General features: G+C 41.1%; 1 protein-coding gene across 1 annotated transcript in view; it reads right to left on the bottom strand.

The window, feature by feature from the left end:
- Cyp2b3 (cytochrome P450, family 2, subfamily b, polypeptide 3) overlaps nt 1-20,627 on the bottom strand; it is a 70,512-nt gene that overhangs the window by 25,987 nt on the left and 23,898 nt on the right. The window contains 2 exon segments of the mRNA NM_173294.3: nt 5,133-5,274; nt 5,725-5,901. Of these exon segments, the coding sequence (NP_775416.1) occupies nt 5,133-5,274; nt 5,725-5,901 (319 nt within the window).

Here is a 20,627-nt window from a genome sequence, read left to right as displayed (position 1 = left end):
GTATATATATATGTATATATATATATACCAATAATAGCAGTGTGTTATGCATCAACAGCAGCAACAGCTTTTCCAGGTTCTGCAGTCATCTGAACAAAACTGTAGAGACATCCAGCACACTCCATTAAAAAAAAAAAGTAAAAAAACAAAACCCGAGAAAACAGCACAGTTCTGTTATTCTTGTGGTACCTGGCACCATTTTTTTTTTAAATTAGCTTCTCAATCATCATCTGGAAAGAAAACATTCTGAGCAACATCATTAAAAACAGCTCTGATAAAGCACGGTCACTACTACGTATCATAAAGCAGGTACAAGCTATTTTACATCCACAGAGGTATGATACAGTACTGTCCTACATCTATAATACTAGAGGATACAATTTAAAAGGCATTATTTGAGACTTGATTCTACTTTTCCAGCAGAGGGCCCAAAGGATGGTGTGACACAGCTTTGTAAAGAAACATACTCTAGACAGGATTTCCTTTCACTAGTGGCACAGTTCTAAGGATTCATTCTCTCCATGAATGTCAGCTAAAACCGTTATTAAAAAAATGAAATATCCCTAGAACAAAACCGTATAACCACCGGATTCACATGAAGATGGCCTAGTGGAGACAAGCTGGACCTCACCTTACCAACAATCTATCAAATCTGTTATGTTTAAACAGTGAGACCTCCAAGGAAGGAGATGCCAAGTAGTGCTTCAAAGCTTCGGACCACAATCAAACACAGCATCCTTTTCAACAGAAGCAGAAGCTCATCTGAATATGCTCAAGGATGCTGACATCAACATTTAATCATCTCCTCACTCATCCAGGAAGAAGGGGAGAGCAGTTACTACTGTACTTTATTGTGTTCAACCAAATCACCATGTTACAAAAATAGCAAGCTGCCATAATAAAAAATAAGGCTCCTCTATCCAGCACCAGATAGCATCATTTTACTTTCAAGCCTAGAAATTGCACACTTGTATATAAACCAACCAAAGATGACGATTGAGAGTTCATCTTGGTGGATTTTTCCTTTGATGAATATGAAGTGTCCTTCCTTATCTTTTTTGATGACTTTTAATTGAAAATTGATTTTATTTGATATTAGAATGGCTACTCCACCTTGCTTCTTCTGACCATTTGCTTGGAAAGTTGTTTTCCAGCCTTTCACTCTGAGGTAGTGTCTGTCTTTGTCTCTGAGGTGTGTTTCCTGTAGGCAGCAGAATGCAGGGTCCTCGTTGCATATCCAGTTTGTTAATCTATATCTTTTTATTGGGGAGTTGCGGCCATTGATGTTGAGAGATATTAAGGAATAGTGATTATTGCTTCCTGTTATATTCATATTTGGATGTGAGGTTATGTTTGTGTGCTTTTCTTCTCTTTGTTTTGTTGCCAAGATGATTAGTTTCTTGCTTCTTCTAGGGTATAGCTTGCCTCCTTATGTTGGGCTTTACCATTTATTATCCTTTGTAGTGCTGGATTTGTAGAAAGATATTGTGTAAATTTGGTTTTGTCATGGAATATCTTGGTTTCTCCATCTATGTTAATTGAGAGTTTTGCAGGATACAGTAACCTGGGCTGGCATTTGTGTTCTCTTAGGGTCTGTATGACATCTGTCCAGGATCTTCTGTCCTTCATAGTTTCTGGCGAAAAGTCTGGTGTGATTCTGATAGGTCTGCCTTTATATGTTACTTGACCTTTTTCCCTTACTGCTTTTAATATTCTTTCTTTATTTTGTGCGTTTGGTCTTTTGACAATTATGTGACGGGAGGTGTTTCTTTTCTGGTCCAATCTATTTGGAGTTCTGTAGGCTTCTTGTATGCCTATGGGTATCTCTTTTTTTAGGTTAGGGAAGTTTTCTTCTATGATTTTGTTGAAGATATTTACTGGTCCTTTGAGCTGGGAGTCTTCACTCTCTTCTATACCTATTATCCTTAGGTTGGATCTTCTCATTGAGTCCTGGATTTCCTGTATGTTTTGGACCAGTGGCTTTTTCTGCTTTACATTATCTTTGACAGTTGAGTCAATGATTTCTATAGAATCTTCTGCTCCTGAGATTCTCTCTTCCATCTCTTGTATTCTGTTGGTGAAGCTTGTATCTACAGCTCCTTGTCTTTTCTTTTGATTTTCTATGTCCAGGGTTGTTTCCATGTGTTCTTTCTTGATTGCTTCTATTTCCATTTTTAATTCCTTCAACTGTTTGATTGTGTTTTCCTGGAATTCTTTCAGGGATTTTTGCGATTCCTCTCTGTAGGCTTCTACTTGTTCTCTAAGGGAGTTCTTTCTGTCTTTCTTGAAGTCCTCCAGCATCATGATCAAATATGATTTTGAAACTAGATCTTGCTTTTCTGGTGTGTTTGGATATTCCGTGTTTGCTTTGGTGGGAGAATTGGGCTCCGATGAGGCCATGTAGTCTTGGTTTCTGTTGCTTGGGTTCCTGCGCTTGCCTCTCGCCATCAGATTATCTCTAGTGTTACTTTGTTCTGCTATTTCTGACCGTGGCTAGACTGTCCTATAAGCCTGTGTGTCAGGAGTGCTATAGACCTGTTTTCCTGTTTTCTTTCAGCCAGTTATGGGGACAGAGTGTTCTGCTTTCGGGCGTGTAGTTTTTCCTCTCTACAGGTCTTCAGCTGTTCCTGTGGGCCTGTGTCTTGAGTTCACCAGGCAGGTTTCTTGCAGGGGAAAAGTTGGTTCTACCTGTGGTTCCAAGGCTCAAGTTTGCTCGTGGGGTACTGCTTAAGTCCTCTCTGCGGCGGCAGCAACCGGGAAGATCTGCGCCGCTCTTTCCTGGAGCCTCCGTGCACCAGGGTTCCAGATGACGTTTGGTGTTTTCCTCTGGCATCTGGATGTGCACAGAGTGAAGTCTCTTCTGGTTTCCCAGGCTTGTCTGCCTCTCTGAAGGTTTAGCTCTCCCTCCCACGGGTGACACATGGCACTCTTAGGTGCACACACCTGTGCTTTTCTCAAGGACTCAACCCTCCAACCATGTATAGAGCCTGTTAAAGTCTCTTCCCAACAAGGTCCAGCCTGATGCACACACCTGTGCTTTTCTCAAGGACTCAACCCTCCAACCATGTTTAGAGCCATTTAAAGTCTCTTCCCAACAAGGTCCAGCCTTGCATGTAAACGTGAGAAAAGAGACACATCCAATATAGGGCCATTTCAACTGTCAATCCAGAATGAGGGATGGATGGGGAAATGGCAAGACCTCCAAGACCTCCCAGACCTCCCAGTGACTAAACCACCAAACAAAGAGTACACATGTGGGGACCCATGGCTACAGCCGCATGTGTAGCATAGGATAGCATTGTCTGGCATCAATGGAAAGAGAAGCCCTTAACCCTGTGAAGGCTCAATTCCCAAGTGTAGAAGAATGCCAGGGTGTTGAGGTGGGAGAGGGGGCATCCTCATAGAAGCAGGGGGAGGGGTTATGGGAGAGGATGGAATATCAAAAGGGGATAATTTGAAATAAAAATACATAGACTATCCAATAAAAAAGAAAATATCATCCTGAGTGTAGTAACCCTGACTCAAAAGCACATGCATGTTTTGTATTTACTTATTCGTGGATGTTAGCCAAAAAGCACAAGATTACCATGCCATACTCGACAGATCTCAAGAAGCCAAATAACAGGGACACAAGGTAGGAAGCTTGAATATTTCTCAGAAGGGGAAACACAATAGTTATTGGAGACTGATGGAAGAAGGGGACTGGATGGAAGAAGGGATAGGGAACATAATGGGGAGGGGTAAGAGCCTATGTAGTGAGAGCAGGGGAGATAGGGTGGAAATCTTCTCTAAAACATGCTAGAGATCTGGGATGGGGAGAGGACCCTGAGGTTCTATGGTGGCAGAGATCTAGCTGAGATTTCTGACAGTGGGAGATATGAATCCGGAAGTGGCCACTTCCTCTATACAGGACTCTCAGAGTAGGGATAGGGATAGTAACCCAGCTGCAAAACCTTTGACCCAAAATGTGTTTTGCCTACAAGAAGGGCAGGGAGAAAGCAATAGAGCAGAGACTGAGGGAATGGCTAACCAATGACTACTCCAAATTGAGACCCATCCCATGGGCAAGAACCAATCCCTGATGCTATTAATGGTATTCTGTTATGCTTTCAGGCAGGAACCTAGCATAACTCTTCTTTGAGAGGACCCACAAAGCAGTCAATGCAAAGAGATGCAGAAATCCACAGCCAAACATTAGATGGAACTCAGAGAATTTATGGAAGAGTTGGGAGAAATATTAAGGAATGCAAAGATCACAGAGAATCTGTAGGAAGACCAACAGAGATGACTAACCTGGACCCTTGGAGGTTCCCAGGGAATGAGCCACAAACCAAAGTGTAAGAACTGACTGGACCTGGGCCCCCTTCACATATGAAATGCTTGGTCTTCATGTGGGTCCCCTGTCAACTGGAGCAAGGGCTGTTGAAAGCTCGCCTGTGATCATAAATGTGTGTTCTCCTAAATGGTCTGCCTTGTCCAGCCTCAGTGGGAGAGGATGTCCCTAGTCCTGCAATGACTTGATATATGGGATGGGAAGTGGCTTCCTCTTCACAAAAGAGAAGGAGAGGGTGGAATAGGAGGAGAATTTTTCTGAGGGGGTACTGGGAGGAGACAGGGGCTGATAAGCAACTGTAAATGGAATAAATGAATTTCATTAAAAAGGAAAAGGAAATCATAAATACATTTTCATCTCTCACCAAAAAGAAATATATGTTATTGGGTGAATCAGAGATGAGTCAAGATTATTAATCTATAGGTATAGAAAAGATGGGCAGATGATTATACTAATGGGTGAATAGACATATAATGGATGGATGGGAAAATTGATAGATGGACAGTAGATAATGGATGGGTGGGTAAATGAATAGAATTAGTAAATGAATGAAGAGATGGAAGGAAAAGAAAAATCAGTGATTGGATAGATGTAAAGACAGGAGGATAAAAGAAAGAAAGGTAGAAAGGAAGGAAGAGAAAGTTGGATGGATGGATGGACAGAGGGTTGGCCTTTCAGTAATAGGAGAAAGAAAATGAGTCACCTGAGTGTTCATTCACACACCACCACAGAACTGCCTTAGTTTAGAAGTAGTTCTCCTTCAAAAAGAAGGGTACTAGAAAATTCCCCTGTAGCACACCTGCAACATGAGGGTACTTGAGCATGAGCAGGAATCCATAGCAGAGAGTGTTGCTTGTAGACTCAGTGCCAGCAAGGAAAAGAAAGAGCACAGATATCATTAGGTTCCAATGATGGAACTCCGTGTAGTGGTTCAACTTCTCCTGGTTCCAGATGGGAGAGAAAAGAGTGGGTCAGGGGTGACTGTACCTTTGCAATAAGAAACAGTCATCTCCGGGTACTGTCCTTTTGTTTTTTAATATCATAGTAAATGGACCTCTGGGCATTACTAGGCCAGAGACAATGTCCTTTGGCCTCCTTCTTCTCTCTCTACTTTGTTCTTTGGTGGTTATATCATGTTCTGTCTCTCAGGCTTTTACTTCCTCTGTGGTCTTTCTGCTGTTTGCCCTTGGTCCTGTGTTTCTTCCCCATTCATGCTCCTCCCCTGTCATTTCCCCTTCATTAATCTGCTTTTCATCTTCTAGATGTTCTGCATCACCTTCATTCTTTTTCTACCTCTCCTCGCTATCCTCTGTCCCCTCCCCTCTTATTCTCCAACACCATCCCCATCCTTAACTTTCACCCACCCCCTCTCTCATCCATGCTGGACTAACCTTCTCCATGTGCAGAAGGAAAGTATCGATAAAGTCTCGGGGAGCATTGGGGTCCAAAGTGGCCCTGTGGTTCTCCACACTATGATCAATGTAGTCGAGGACTTCCTTCAGGTTTTTGTAGATTTCTCTGTGGACACCAGGAAAGTACTTCAGGAAGTCAGAGTAGACCTCAAACATCTATAGAAAGAAGATCACAATAGGTCACCTGGAACTATCAGGTCCCAAGAAGTGGACAGTGCTCTATCTTAATCACTGTTCCTATACTATGGGAGACACCATGACTAAGGTAATATTTACAAAAGGATTTAATTAGGAGTTTTCCTATAGTTTCAGATTATTTCATTAGCATCATGATAGGAAGCACACAAGCAGGTAGACTGATATGGGGGCTGAAGGCTTATGTCCTAATACACAAGCAGTCAGGAAGAACAAGAAGGAACACTGGCCTAGCATAAACCTCAAAGAACATCCCAACAAAACACTTGCTTCAATAAGGACGCCCATGTCTATGCCTGAGGGTGGAATCTATCCCCATTTCTCTTGTCTAGGGATTCTCCATCCCCAACTACCATGACCATAAACCTGAATGTTTCAAATACACACAAAAGGTAGGTAAATAGAATAAAAATAAAAGATAAAATTTCCCAAAACCCCTTAACTTTACATTTGTCTATTGTCCATCTATCCCAAGAGATTAAAAATCAACTTCAGACTGCTCTAGCAACTTGCCAGCCCTAGATTGGCCAATCTTACACATAGCCAATCCTTAAATTCAGATGGCCTCAGAAAGACTGGAAAACAAATAAAGTAGCCTACACTTCCCAACATTGACCACCATGCCAACTTCCTTGGATTCCCTCATCGTGATGCCAGTGTCAACAGGAAGCAGCCAGAGAGAATGACACCCATTTACCCTATAGTTAATGATGCAATAATAAAACCAAGAGGTGAGAATGTAGGGGTCTGACAAGCCCAGGTATGACAGACATGACAAAAAGGCAAACGTGGTGTCGGCAACTTTTTTCTTTGACACTTCTCCTCTTGCTAAATCATAAGATCGTATTTCTAAAGTTCCCGACTCCCAGTTTTAGTTGGGGCCCGAACCTCGCTGATCCTGGCCCACAGCTCCATGACCCCATGGGAGATAGAGCTCACCACACAGACAGGTGGGCACTCCTGAGACTGCAGGGCAGGAGAGACATCCAGTACTGCCCATTCTTGCCCACATACCTGGCCCAAGAAAAACTGTATAGGGCCACTGAGAAGAGGAATATAGGGGCACTCAATGCTGCAGTCCAGACACCGCCCAGATCTGAAGGGACCTGGTCAAACAGCTTACTACACTCAAATCCTATGGGAGGGAAAGCTAGACCTTCAGAGGGCAGACACACCTAGGAAGCCAGAGGAGATTACTCTCTGCCCACATTTTTGACTCTAGAGGAAAACACCTAGTGCCATCTGGGGTCCCATGTGCACAGGGTCCTGGGCAAAAGTAGGGCAGGCCCTTCTGGTTATGGCCCTCACAGAGCTAAAACCTGGCTCTGAAGAGTGACTCCATACTCGAGACAAGAGGTAAGACCAACTTTTCTGCTCCAAGTGACCTGCCTGGTGGACTCAGGACACACGCCCACAGAAACAACTGATGACCAATAGACGGGAATGACTACATGCCTGAAATCAGAACACTCTGTTGCCATAACTGGCTGAAAGAGAACAGGAAAACAGGTTTACAGCACTCCTGATAAACAGGGCTATAGGATGGTCTAACCACAGTCAGAAATAGTGGAAAAAGGTAACACCAAAGACAAAGTAATGGCAAAAGGCAAGCACAGGAACCAAGCAACAGAAACAACGACTACATGGCATCATCAGAACCCAAATCTCCCACCAAAGCAAACACTGAATATCAAAACACACCACAAAACCAAGATCAAGATTTAAAACGACATTTGATCATGATGATGGAGGACTTCAAGAAAGACATAAAGAACTCCCATACGGAAATGCAAAAAAACAAAAAAACAAAAAAAAAAAAAAAACCACAAATAAACAAGAGGAAGCTAACAGAGAGGAAATGCAAAAATCCCTGAAAGAATTACAGGAAAACACAATCAAACAAGTGAAGGAATTAAAAATGGAAATAAAAGCAATAAAGAAAGCACAAAGGGAGACAGCCCTAGATATAGAAAATCAAAGGAAGAGACAAGAAGCCGTAGATACAAGCATCATCAACAGATGCAAGAGATAGAGGAGAGAATCTCAGGAGCAGAAGATTCTATAGAAATCATCCACACGATTGCCAAAGATAATGTAAAACAGAAAAATAAACTGGCCAAAATCATAAAGGAAATCCAGAACACATTGAGAAGATCAAACCTAAGGGTAATACGTATGGAAGAGAGCAAAGACACCCAACTCAAAGGACCAGTAAATATCTTCAATAAAATCATAGAAGACAACTTCCCTAAACTAAAGAAAGATGCCCATAAACATACAAGAAGCCTACAGAACTCCAAATGGATTGGACCAGAAAAGAAACTAATCCCATCACATAATAGTCGAAACACCATATGCACAAAACAAAGAAAGAATATTAAAAGCATTAAGGGGAAAAGGTCAAATAACATATAAAGGCAGACCGATCAGAATTACAACAGACTTCTCACCAGAGAATATGAAAGCCAGAAGATCCTGGACATGTGTCATACAGGCCCAAAGAGAACACAAATGACAGCCAAGGTTACTCTATCCAGCAAAACTCTCAATTAACATAGATGGAGAAACCAAGATATTCCATGACAAAACCAAATTTACACAATATCTTTCTACAAATCCAGCCCTACCAAGGATAATAAATGGTAAAGCCAAACACAAGGAAGGAAGATACACCCTAGAAAAAGTAAGAAATTAATCGTTTTGCAACAAAACAAAGAGAAGAAAAGCACACAAACATAATCTCATACGAAAACACGAACATAACAGGAAGCAACAATCACTATTCCTTAATATCTCTCAACATCAATGGACTCAACTCCCCAATAAAAAGATATAGATTAACAAATTGGATGTTCAATGAGGACGCTGCATTCTGCTGCCTACAGGAAACACACCTCAGAGACAAAGACAGACACTACCTCAGAGTAAAAGGCTGGAAAACAACTTTCCAAGGAAATAGTCTGAAGAAACAAGCTGGAGTAGCCATTCTAATATCGAATAAAATCAATTTTCAACTAAAAGTCATCAAAAAAGATAAGGAAGGACACTTCATAATCATCAAAGGAAAAATCCACCAAGATGAACCCTCAATCCTAAATATCTATGCTCCAAATAAAAGGGCAACTACATACATAAAAGAAACTTTACTAAAGCTCAAAGCACACATTGCACCTCACACAATAATAGGAGGAGATTTCAAAACCCCACTCTCATCAGTAGACAGATCATGGAAACAGAAATTAAACAGAGCCATAGACAGACAAAGAGAAGTCATGAACAAAATGGACTTAAAAGATATTAATAGAACATTCTATCCTAAAACAAAAGTATATTACTTCTCACAACCTCATGGTACTTTCTCCAAAATTGACCATATAATCGGTCATAAAACAGGCCTCAACAGATACAGATAGAAATAATCCCATGCATCCTATCAGACCACAACAGGCTAAAGCTGGTCTTCAATAACAATAAGGGAAGAACTGCCAAATATTCATGGAAGTTGAACAATGCTCTACTCAATAATAACCTGGTCAAAGAAGAAATAAAGAAAGAAATTAAAGACTTCTTAGAATATAATGTAAATGAAGGTAAAACATACCCAAACTTATGTGACACACAGAAAGCTGTGCTAAGAGGAAAACTCATAGCTCTGAGTGCCTGCAGAAAGAAACAGGAGAGAGCATATATCAGCAGCTTGACAGCACACCTAAAAGCTCTACAACAAAAAGAAGCAAACACACCCAGGAGAAGTAGAAGGCAGATAAATCAAATTGAGAGCTGAAATCAACCAAGTAGAAACAAAAAGGACTATACAAAGACTCAACAGAACCAAAAGCTGGTTCTTTGAGAAAGTCAACAAGATAGATAAACCCTTAGCCAGACTAACAAGAGGACACAGAGAGTGTCTTCAAATTAACAAAATCAGAAATGAAAAGGGAGACATAACACAGACTCAGAGGAAATTCAAAAAATCATCAGATCCTTCTACAAAAGCTTATGTTCAACAAAACTTGAAAATCTGGAGGAAATGGACAATTTTCTAGACAAACACCAAGTACCAAAGATAAATCAGGAACAGATAAATGATCTACACAATCCCAAAACTCTGAAAGAAACAGAAGCAGTCATTAAAAGTCTTCCAAAAATCTCACAAAACTGCAAAGCTTCTGTAAGGCAAAGGGCACTGTTGTTAGGACAAAATGGCAACCAACAGATTGGGAAAAGATCTTTACGCAATCCTACAACTGATAAAGGGCTTATATCCAAAATAAACAAAAAAGTCAGAAGTTAGACCACAGGGAGACAAATAACCCTATTAAAAATGGGGTTCAGAGCTAAACAAAGAATTCACAGCTGAGGAATGCCGAATGGCTGAGAAACACCTAAAGAAATGTTCAACATCTTTAGTCATAAGGGAAATGCAAATCAAAACAACCCTGAGATTTCACCTCACACCAGTGAGAATGGCTAAGATCAAGAACTCAGGTGACAGAAAATGCAGGCGAGGATGTGGAGAAAGAGGAACACTCCTCCATTGTTGGTGGGATTGCAGACTGGTACAACCATTCTGGAAATCAGTCTGGAGGTTCCTCCGAAAATTGGAATTGAGCTACCTGAGGATCAAGCTATACCTCTCTTGGGCATGGATCCACAAGATGCCCCAACATATAACAAAGACACATGCTACACTATGTTTATCGCAACCTTCTTTATAATAGCCATAAGCAGGAAAGAACCCAGATGCCCTTCAACAGAGGAATGGATACAGAAAATGAGGTATATCTACACGATGGAATATTACTCAGCTATCAAAAACAATGACTTTTTTACACACACACACACACACACACACACACACGCACACACACACACTCACACAGAGTATATTCTACTTTTATCTTTCTTATTTCCACTTTATTTTTTCTACCATTTGATTCTCCAGTATATAGTAATCTACTTTCTCCTTATCCAACAGTTGTCTTAGGTCTCCATTTTCTGTTCCCATTTGACCTTTTCTATTTTCTTTTTTTTTTTTTATTAACTTGAGTATTTCTTATATACATTTCAAGTGTTATTCCCTTTCCCGGGTTCCGGACAAACATCCCCCTCCCCCCTCCCCTTCCTTATGGGTGTTCCCCTCCCAACCCTCCCCCCATTGCCGCCCTCGCCCCATAGTCTAGTTCACTGGGGGTTCAGTCTTAGCAGGACCCAGGGCTTCCCCTTCCACTGGTGCTCTTACTAGGATATTCATTGCTACCTATGGGGTCAGAGTCCAGGGTCAGTCCATGTATAGTCTTTAGGTAGTGGCTTAGTCCCTGGAAGCTCTGGTTGCTTGACATTGTTGTACTTTTGGGGTCTCAAGCACCTTCAAGCTCTTCCAGTTCTTTCTCTGATTCCTTCAACGGGGGACCTATTCTCTGTTCAGTGGTTTGCTGCTGGCATTCGCCTCTGTATTTGCTGTATTCTGGCTGTGTCTCTCAGGAGCGATCTACATCTGGCTCCTGTCGGTCTGCACTTCTTTGCTTCATCCATCTTGTCTAATTGGGTGGCTGTATATGTATGGGCCACATGTGGGGCAGGCTCTGAATGGGAGTTCCTTCAGTCTCTGTTTTAATCTTTGCCTCACCCTTCCCTGCCAAGGGTATTCTTTTTCCTCATTTAAAGAAGGAGTGAAGCATTCACATTTTGATCATCCGTCTTGAGTTTCGTTTGTTCTAGGGATCTAGGGTAATTCAAGCATTTAGGCTAATAGCCACTTATCAATGAGTGCATACCATGTATGTCTTTCTGTGATTGGGTTAGCTCACTCAGGATGATATTTTCCAGTTCCAACCATTTGCCTACGAATTTCATAAACTCGCTGTTTTTGATAGCTGAGTAATATTCCATTGTGTAGATGTACCACATTTTCTGTATCCATTCCTCTGTTGAAGGGGATCTGGGTTCTTTCCAGTTTCTGGCTATTATAAATAAGGCTGCGATGAATGTAGTGGATCACGTGTCTCTTTTATATGTTGAGGCATCTTTTGGGTATATGCCCAAGAGAGGTATAGCTGGATCCTCAGGCAGTTCAATGTCCAATTTTCTGAGGAACCTCCAGACTGATTTCCAGAATGGTTGTACCAGTCTGCAATCCCACCAACAATGGAGGAGTGTTCCTCTTTCTCCACATCCTCGCCAGCATCTGCTGTCACCTGAGTTTTTGATCTTAGGCATTCTCACTTGTGTGAGGTGAAATCTCAGGGTTGTTTTGATTTGCATTTCCCTTATGACTAAAGATGTTGAACATTTCTTTAGGTGTTTCTCAGCCATTCGGCATTCCTCAGCTGTGAATTCCTTTTTTAGCTCTGAACCCCATTTTTTAATAGGGTTATTTGTTTGCCTGCGGTCTAACTTCTTGAGTTCTTTGTATATTTTGGATATAAGGCCTCTATCTGTTGTAGGATTGGTAAAGATCTTTTCCCAATCTGTTGGTTGCCGTTTTGTCCTAACCACAGTGTCCTTTGCCTTACAGAAGCTTTGCAGTTTTATGAGATCCCATTTGTCGATTCTTGATCTTAGAGCATAAGCCATTGGTGTTTTGTTCAGGAAATTTTTTCCAGTGCCCATGTGTTCCAGATGCTTCCCTAGTTTTTCTTCTGTTAGTTTGAGTGTGTCTGCTTTGATGTGGAGGTCCTTGATCCACTTGAACTTAAGCTTTGTACAGGGTGATAAGGATGGATCGATCTGCATTCTTCTACATGTTGCCCTCCAGTTGAACCAGCACCATTTGCTGAAAATGCTATCTTTTTTCCATTGGATGGTTTTGGCTCCTTTGTCAAAAATCAAGTGACCATAGGTGTGTGGGTTCATTTCTGGGTCTTCAATTCTATTCCATTGGTCTATCTGTCTGTCTCTGTACCAATACCATGCAGTTTTTATCACTATTGCTCTGTAATACTGCTTGAGTTCAGGGATAGTGATTCCCCCTGAAGTCCTTTTATTGTTGAGGATAGCTTTAACTATCCTGGGTTTTTTGTTATTCCAGATGAATTTGCAAATTGTTCTGTCTAACTCTTTGAAGAATTGGATTGGTATTTTGATGGGGATTGCATTGAATCTGTAGATTGCTTTTGGTAAAATGGCCATTTTTACTATATTAATCCTGCCAATCCATGAGCATGGGAGATCTTTCCATCTTCTGAGGTCTTCTTCAATTTCTTTCCTCAGTGTCTTGAAGTTCTTATTGTACAGATCTTTTACTTGCTTGGTTAAAGTCACACCGAGGTACTTTATATTATTTGGGTCTATTATGAAGGGTGTCGTTTCCCTAATTTCTTTCTCGGCTTGTTTCTCTTTTGTATAGAGGAAGGCAACTGATTTATTTGAGTTAATTTTATACCCAGCCACTTTGCTGAATTTGTTTATCAGCTTTAGTAGTTCTCTGGTGGAACTTTTGGATCACTTAAATATACTATCATGTCATCTGCAAATAGTGATATTTTGACCTCTTCTTTTCCGATCTGTATCCCTTTGATCTCCTTTTGTTGTCTGATTGCTCTGGCTAGAACTTCAAGAACTATATTGAATAAGTAGGGAGAGAGTGGGCAGCCTTGTCTAGTCCCTGATTTTAGTGGGATTGCTTCAAGTTTCTCTCCATTTAGTTTAATGTTAGCAACTGGTTTGCTGTATATGGCTTTTACTATGTTTAGGTATGGGCCTTGAATTCCTATTCTTTCCAGGACTTTTATCATGAAGGGGTGTTGAATTTTGTCAAATGCTTTCTCAGCATCTAATGAAATGATCATGTGGTTCTGTTCTTTCAGTTTGTTTATATAATGGATCACGTTGATGGTTTTCCGTATATTAAACCATCCCTGCATGCCTGGGATGAAGCCTACTTGATCATGGTGGATCATTGTTTTGATGTGCTCTTGAATTCGGTTTGCCAGAATTTTATTGAGTATTTTTGCGTCTATATTCATAAGGGAAATTGGTCTGAAGTTCTCTTTCTTTGTTGTGTCTTTGTGTAGTTTAGGTATAAGAGTAATTGTGGCTTCGTAGAAGGAATTCGGTAGGGCTCCATCTGTTTCAATTTTGTGGAATAGTTTGGATAATATTGGTATGAGGTCTTCTATGAAGGTTTGATAGAATTCTGCACTAAACCCGTCTGGACCTGGGCTCTTTTTGGTTGGGAGACCTTTAATGACTGCTTCTATTTCCTTAGAAGTTATGGGGTTGTTTATCTGGTTTATCTGTTCCTGATTTAACTTCGATACCTGGTATCTGTCTAGGAAATTGTCCATTTCCTGAAGATTTTCAAATTTTGTTGAATATAGGTGTTTATACTAAGATCTGATGATTTTTTGAATTTCCTCTGAATCTGTAGTTATGTCTCCCTTTTCATTTCTGATTTTGTTAATTTGGACGCACTGTCTGTGTCCTCTCGTTAGTCTGGCTAAGGGTATATCTATCTTGTTGATTTTCTCAAAGAACCAACTTTTTGTTCTGTTGATTCTTTCTATGGTCCTTTTTGTTTCTACTTGGTTGATTTCATCTCTGAGTTTGATTATTTCCTGCCTTCTACTCCTCCTGGGTGTATTTGCTTCTTTTTGTTCTAGAGCTTTTAGGTGTGCTGTCAAGCTGGTGACATATGCTCTCTCCTGTTTCTTTCTGAAGGCACTCAGCGGTATGAGTTTTCCTCTTAGCACAGCTCTCATTGTGTCCCATAAGTTTGAGTATGTTGTATCTTCATTTTCATTAAATTCTAAAAAGTTTTTAATTTCTTTCTTTATTTCTTCCTTGACCAGGTTATCATTGAGTAGAGCATTGTTCAATTTCCACATATATGTGGGCATTCTTCCCTTACTGTTATTGAAGACCAGTTTTAGGCCGTGGTGGTCCGATAGCATGCATGGGATTATTTCTATCTTTCTGTACCTGTTGAGGCCCGTTTTTTGACCAATTATATGGTAATTTTTGGAGAAAGTACCATGAGGTGCTGAGAAGAAGGTATATCCTTTTGCTTTAGGATAGAATGTTCTATAAATATCCGTTAAGTCCATTTGGCTCATGACTTCTCTTAGTCTGTCGACATCACTGTTTAATTTCTGTGTCCATGATCTGTCCATTGATGAGAGTGGGGTGTTGAAATCTCCCACTATTATTATGTGAGGTGCAATGTGTGTTTTGAGCTTTAGAAAGGTTTCTTTTACGTATGTAGGTGTCCTTGTATTTGGGGCATAGCTATTTAGGATTGAGAGTTCATCTTGGTGGATTTTTCCTTTGATGAATATGAAGTGTCCTTCCTTATCTTTTTTGATGACTTTTAGTTGCAAATTGATTTTATTTGATATTAGAATGGCTACGCCAGCTTGCTTCTTCTGACCATTTGCTTGGAAAGTTGTTTTCCAGCCTTTCACTCTGAGGTAGTGTCTATCTTTGTCTCTGAGGTGTGTTTCCTGTAGGCAGCAGAATGCAGGGTCCTCGTTGCGTATCCAGTTTGTTAATCTATGTCTTTTTATTGGGGAGTTGAGGCCATTGATGTTCAGAGATATTAAGGAATAGTGATTATTGCTTCCCGTTATATTCATATTTGGAAGTGAGGTTATGTTTGTGTGCTTTCATTCTCTTTGTTTTGTTGCCAAGACGATTAGTTTCTTGCTTCTTCTAGGGTATAGCTTGCCGCCTTATGTTGGGCTTTACCATTTATTATCCTTTGTAGTGCTGGATTTGTAGAAAGATATTGTATAAATTTGGTTTTGTCATGGAATATCTTGTTTTCTCCATCAATGTTAATTGAGAGTTTTGCTGGATACAGTAACCTGGGCTGGCATTTGTGTTCTCTTAGGGTCTGTATGACATCAGTCCAAGATCTTCTGGCCTTCATAGTTTCTGGCGAGAAGTCTGGTGTGATTCTGATAGGTCTGCCTTTATATGTTACTTGACCTTTTTCCCTTACTGCTTTTAATATTCTTTCTTTATTTTGTGCGTTTGGTCTTTTGACAATTATGTGACGGGAGGTGTGTCTTTTCTGGTCCAATCTATTTGGAGTTCTGTAGGCTTCTTGTATGTCTATGGGTATCTCTTTTTTTAGGTTAGGGAAGTTTTCTTCTATGATTTTGTTGAAGATATTTACTGGTCCTTTGACCTGGGAGTCTTCACTCTCTTCTATACTTATTATCCTTAGGTTGGATCTTCTCATTGAGTCCTGGATTTCCTGTATGTTTTGGACCAGTAGCTTTTTCCGCTTTACATTATCTTTGACAGTTGAGTCAATGATTTCTATGGAATCTTCTGCTCCTGAGATTCTCTCTTCCATCTCTTGTATTCTGTTGGTGAAGCTTGAATCTACAGCTCCTTGTCTCTTCTTTTGGTTTTCTACATCCAGGGTTGTTTCCATGTGTTCTTTCTTGATTGCTTCTATTTCCATTTTTAATTCCTTCAACTGTTTGATTGTGTTTTCCTGGAATTCTTTCAGGGATTTTTGTGTCTCCTCTCTATGGGCTTCTACTTGTTTATTTATGTTTTCCTGGAATTCTTTCAGGCATTTTTGCGATTCCTCTCTGTAGGCTTCTACTTGTTCTCTAAGGGAGTTCTTTATGTCTTTCTTGAAGTCCTCCAGCATCATGATCAAAAATGATTTTGAAACTAGATCTTGCTTTTCTGGTGTGTTTGGATATTCCATGTTTGTTTTGATGGGAGAATTGGGCTCCGATGGTGCCATGTAGTCTTGGTTTCTGTTGCTTGGTTTCCTGCGCTTGCCTCTCGCCATCAGATTATCTCTAGTGTTACTTTGTTCTGCTATTTCTGACAGTGGCTAGACTGTCCTATAAGCCTGTGTGTCAGGAGTGCTGTAGACCTGTTTTCCTCTCTTTCAGTCAGTTATGGGGACAGAGTGTTCTGCTTTCGGGCGTGTAGTTTTTCCTCTCTACAGGTCTTCAGCTGTTCCTATGGGCCTGTGTCTTGAGTTCACCAGGCAGCTTTCTTGCAGCAGAAAATTTGGTCTTACCTGTGGTCCCGAGGCTCAAGTTCGCTCGTGGGGTGCTGCCCACTGGCTCTCTGCAGCGGCAGCAACCAGGAAGACCTGTGCCGCCCCTTCCGGGAGCTTCAGTGCACCAGGGTTCCAGATGGTCTTTGGCTTTTTCCTCTGGCGTCCGAGATGTGTGTGCAGAGAGCAGTCTCTTCTGGTTTCCCAGGCTTGTCTGCCTCTCTGAAGGTTGAGCTCTCCCTCCCACGGGATTTGGGTGCAGAGAACTGTTTATCCAGTCTGTTTCCTTCAGGTTCCGGCAGTGTCTCTCTTTTCTATTTTCTGTTTCATTTTTTTTATTAACTTAAGTATTTTTTATTTACATTTCGAGTGTTATTCCCTTTCCCGGTTTCCGGGCAAACATCCCCCTAATCCCTCCCCCTCCCCTTCTTTATGGATGTTCCCCTAACCATCCTCCCCCCATTGCCGCCCTCCCCCCAACAATCTAGTTCACTGGGTGTTCAGTCTTAGCAGGACCCAGGGCTTCCCCTTCCACTGGTGCTCTTACTAGGATATTCATTGCTACCTATGTGGTCAGAGTCCAGGGTCAGTCCATGTATAGTCTTTAGGTAGTGGCTTAGTCCCTGGAAGCTCTGGTTGCTTGGCATTGTTGTACATATGGGGTCTCGAGCCCCTTCAAGCTCTTCCAGTTCTTTCTCTGATTCCTTCAACGGGGGTCCTATTCTCAGTTCAGTGGTTTGCTGCTGGCAATCGACTCTGTATTTGCTGTATTCTGGCTGTATCTCTCAGGAGCGATTTACATCCGACTCCTGTCGGCCTGCACTTTTTGCTTCATGCATCTTATCTAATTGGATGGCTGTATATGTATGGGCCACATGTGGGGCAGGCTGTGAATGGGTGTTCCTTCTGTGTCTGTTTTAATCTTTGCCTCTCTATTCCCTGCCAAGGGTATTCTTGTTCCCCTTTTAAAGAAGGGGTGAAGCATTCACATTTTGATCATCCGTCTTGAGTTTCATTTGTTCTAGGCATCTAGGATAATTCAAGCATTTGGGCTAATAGCCACTTATCAATGAGTGCATACCATGTGTGTTATTCTGTGATTGGGTTACCTCACTCAGGATGACATTTTCCAGTCCCAACCATTTTCCTACGAATTTCATAAAGTCATTGTTTTTCATAGCTGAGTAGTATTCCATTGTGTAGATGTACCACATATTCTGTATCCATTCCTCTGTTGAAGGGCATCTGAGTTCTTTCCAGCTTCTGGCTACTATACATAAGGCTGCAATGAACATAGTGGAGCACGTGTCTTTTTTATATGTTGGGGCATCTTGTGGGTATATGCCCAAGAGAGGTATAGCAGGATCCTCAGGCAGTTCAATGTCCAATTTTCTGAGGAACCTCCAGACTGATTTCCAGAATGGTTGTACCAGTCTGCAATCCCACCAACAATGGAGGAGTGTTCCTCTTTCTCCACATCCTCCCCAACACCTGCTGTCACCTGAGTTTTTGATCTTAGCCATTCTCACTTGTGTGAGGTGAAATCTCAGGGTTGTTTTGATTTGCATTTCTCTTATGACTAAAGATGTTGAACATTTCTTTAGGTGTTTCTCAGCCATTCGGCATTCCTCAGCTGTGAATTCTTTGTTTAGCTCTGAACCCCATTTTTAATAGGGTTATTTGTCTCCCTGTGGTCTAACTTCTTGAGTTCTTTGTATATTTTGGATATAAGACCTCTATCTGTTGTAGGATTGGTAAAGATCTTTTCACAATCTGTTGGTTGCCGTTTTGTCCTAACCACAGTGTCCTTTGCCTTACAGAAGCTTTGCAGTTTTATGAGATCCCATTTGTCGATTCTTGATCTTAGAGCATAAGCCATTGGTGTTTTCTTCAGGAAAATTTTTCCAGTGCCCATGTGTTCCAGATGCTTCCCTAGTTTTTCTTCTATTAGTTTGAGTGTATTTGGTTTGATGTGGAGGTCCTTGATCCACTTGGACTTAAGCTTTGTACAGGGTAATAAGCATGGATCGATATGCATTCTTCTACATGCTGACCTCCAGTTGAACCAGCACCATTTGCTGAAAATGCTATCTTTTTTCCATTGGATGGTTTTGGCTCCTTTGTCAAAAATCAAGTGCCCATAGGTGTGTCGGTTCATTTCTGGGTCTTCAATTCTATTCCATTGGTCTATCTGTCTGTCTCTGTACCAATACCATGCAATTTTTAATCACTATTGCTCTGTAATACTGCTTGAGTTCAGGGATAGTGATTCCCCCTGAATTCCTTTTATTGTTGAGGATAGTTTTAGCTATCCTGGGTTTTTTGTTATTCCAGATGAATTTGCAAATTGTTCTGTCTAACTCTTTGAAGAATTGGATTGGTATTTTGATGGGGATTGCATTGAATCTGTAGATTGCTTTTGGTAAAATGGCCATTTTTACTATATTAATCCTGCCAATCCATGAGCATGGGAGATCTTTCCATCTTCTGAGGTCTTCTTCAATTTCTTTCTTCAGAGGCTTGAAGCTCTTATTGTACAGATCTTTTACTTGCTTGGTTAAAGTCACACCGAGGTTCTTTATATATTTGGGTCTATTATGAAGGGTGTCATTTCCCTAATTTCCTTTCTCGGCTTGTTTCTCTTTTGTGTAGAGGAAGGCTACTGATTTATTTGAGCTAATTTTATACCCAACCACTTTGCTGAAGTTGAAAAACAATGACTTTATGAAATTCATAGGCAAATGGAGGCAACTGGAAAATATCATCCTGAGTGAGGTAACCCAATCACAGAAAAACACACATGGTATGCACTCATTGATAAGTGGCTATTAGCCCAAATGCTTGAATTACACTAGATGCACAGAACACATGAAACTCAAGAAGGATGACCAAAAGGTGAACACTTCACTCCTTCTTGAAAAGGGGAACAAGAATACCCTTGGCAGGGAATAGAGAGGCAAAGATTAAAACAAACACAGAAGGAACACCCATTCAGAGCCTGCCCCACATGTGGCCCATACATATACAGCCACCCAATTAGATAAGATGGATGAGGCAAAGAAGTGCAGGCTGACAAGAACCGGATGTAAATCGCTCCTGAGAGACACAGCCAGAATACAGCAAATACAGAGCCGAATGCCAGCAGCAAACCACTGAACTGAGAACAGGACTCCTGTTGAAGGAATCAGAGAAAGGACTGGAAGAGCTTGAAGGGGCTCGAGACCTCATATGAAGAACAACGCCAAGCAACCAGAGCTTCCAGGGACTAAGCCACTACCCAAAGACTATACATGGACTGACCCTGGGCTCCAACCACATAGGTAGCAATGAATAGCCTAGTAGAGCACCAGTGGAAGGGGAAGCCCTTGGTCCTGCTAAGACTGAACCTCCAGTGAACATGATTGTTGGAGGGAGGGTGACAATGGGGGGAGGATAGGGAAGGAATGCCCATATAGAAGAGGAAGTGGAGGTATTAGGGAGATGTTGGCCCAGAAACCAGGAAGGGGAATAATAATCAAAATGTAAATAAGAAATACTCAAGTTAATAAAGATAAAAATGAAGAAAAAAGGAAATGTAAATAAGAAATACCCAATTTAATAAAGATGGAGAAAAAAATAAAGCCAGATCCCAAGGTCCATTCCCTCATTCATCCTCAGAGTCATTCCTGAAACAAAACATCAAGGTCCAACTATCAAAATTCATTATTTGGATAAC

Source organism: Rattus norvegicus, chromosome 1, assembly GCF_021556685.1.
Source record: "Rattus norvegicus strain SHRSP/BbbUtx chromosome 1, alternate assembly SHRSP_T2T, whole genome shotgun sequence".
Taxonomy (NCBI): domain Eukaryota; kingdom Metazoa; phylum Chordata; class Mammalia; order Rodentia; family Muridae; genus Rattus; species Rattus norvegicus.
Note: the sequence above shows the minus strand (reverse complement) of the source record. Positions and strands in the feature narration are given on the sequence as shown.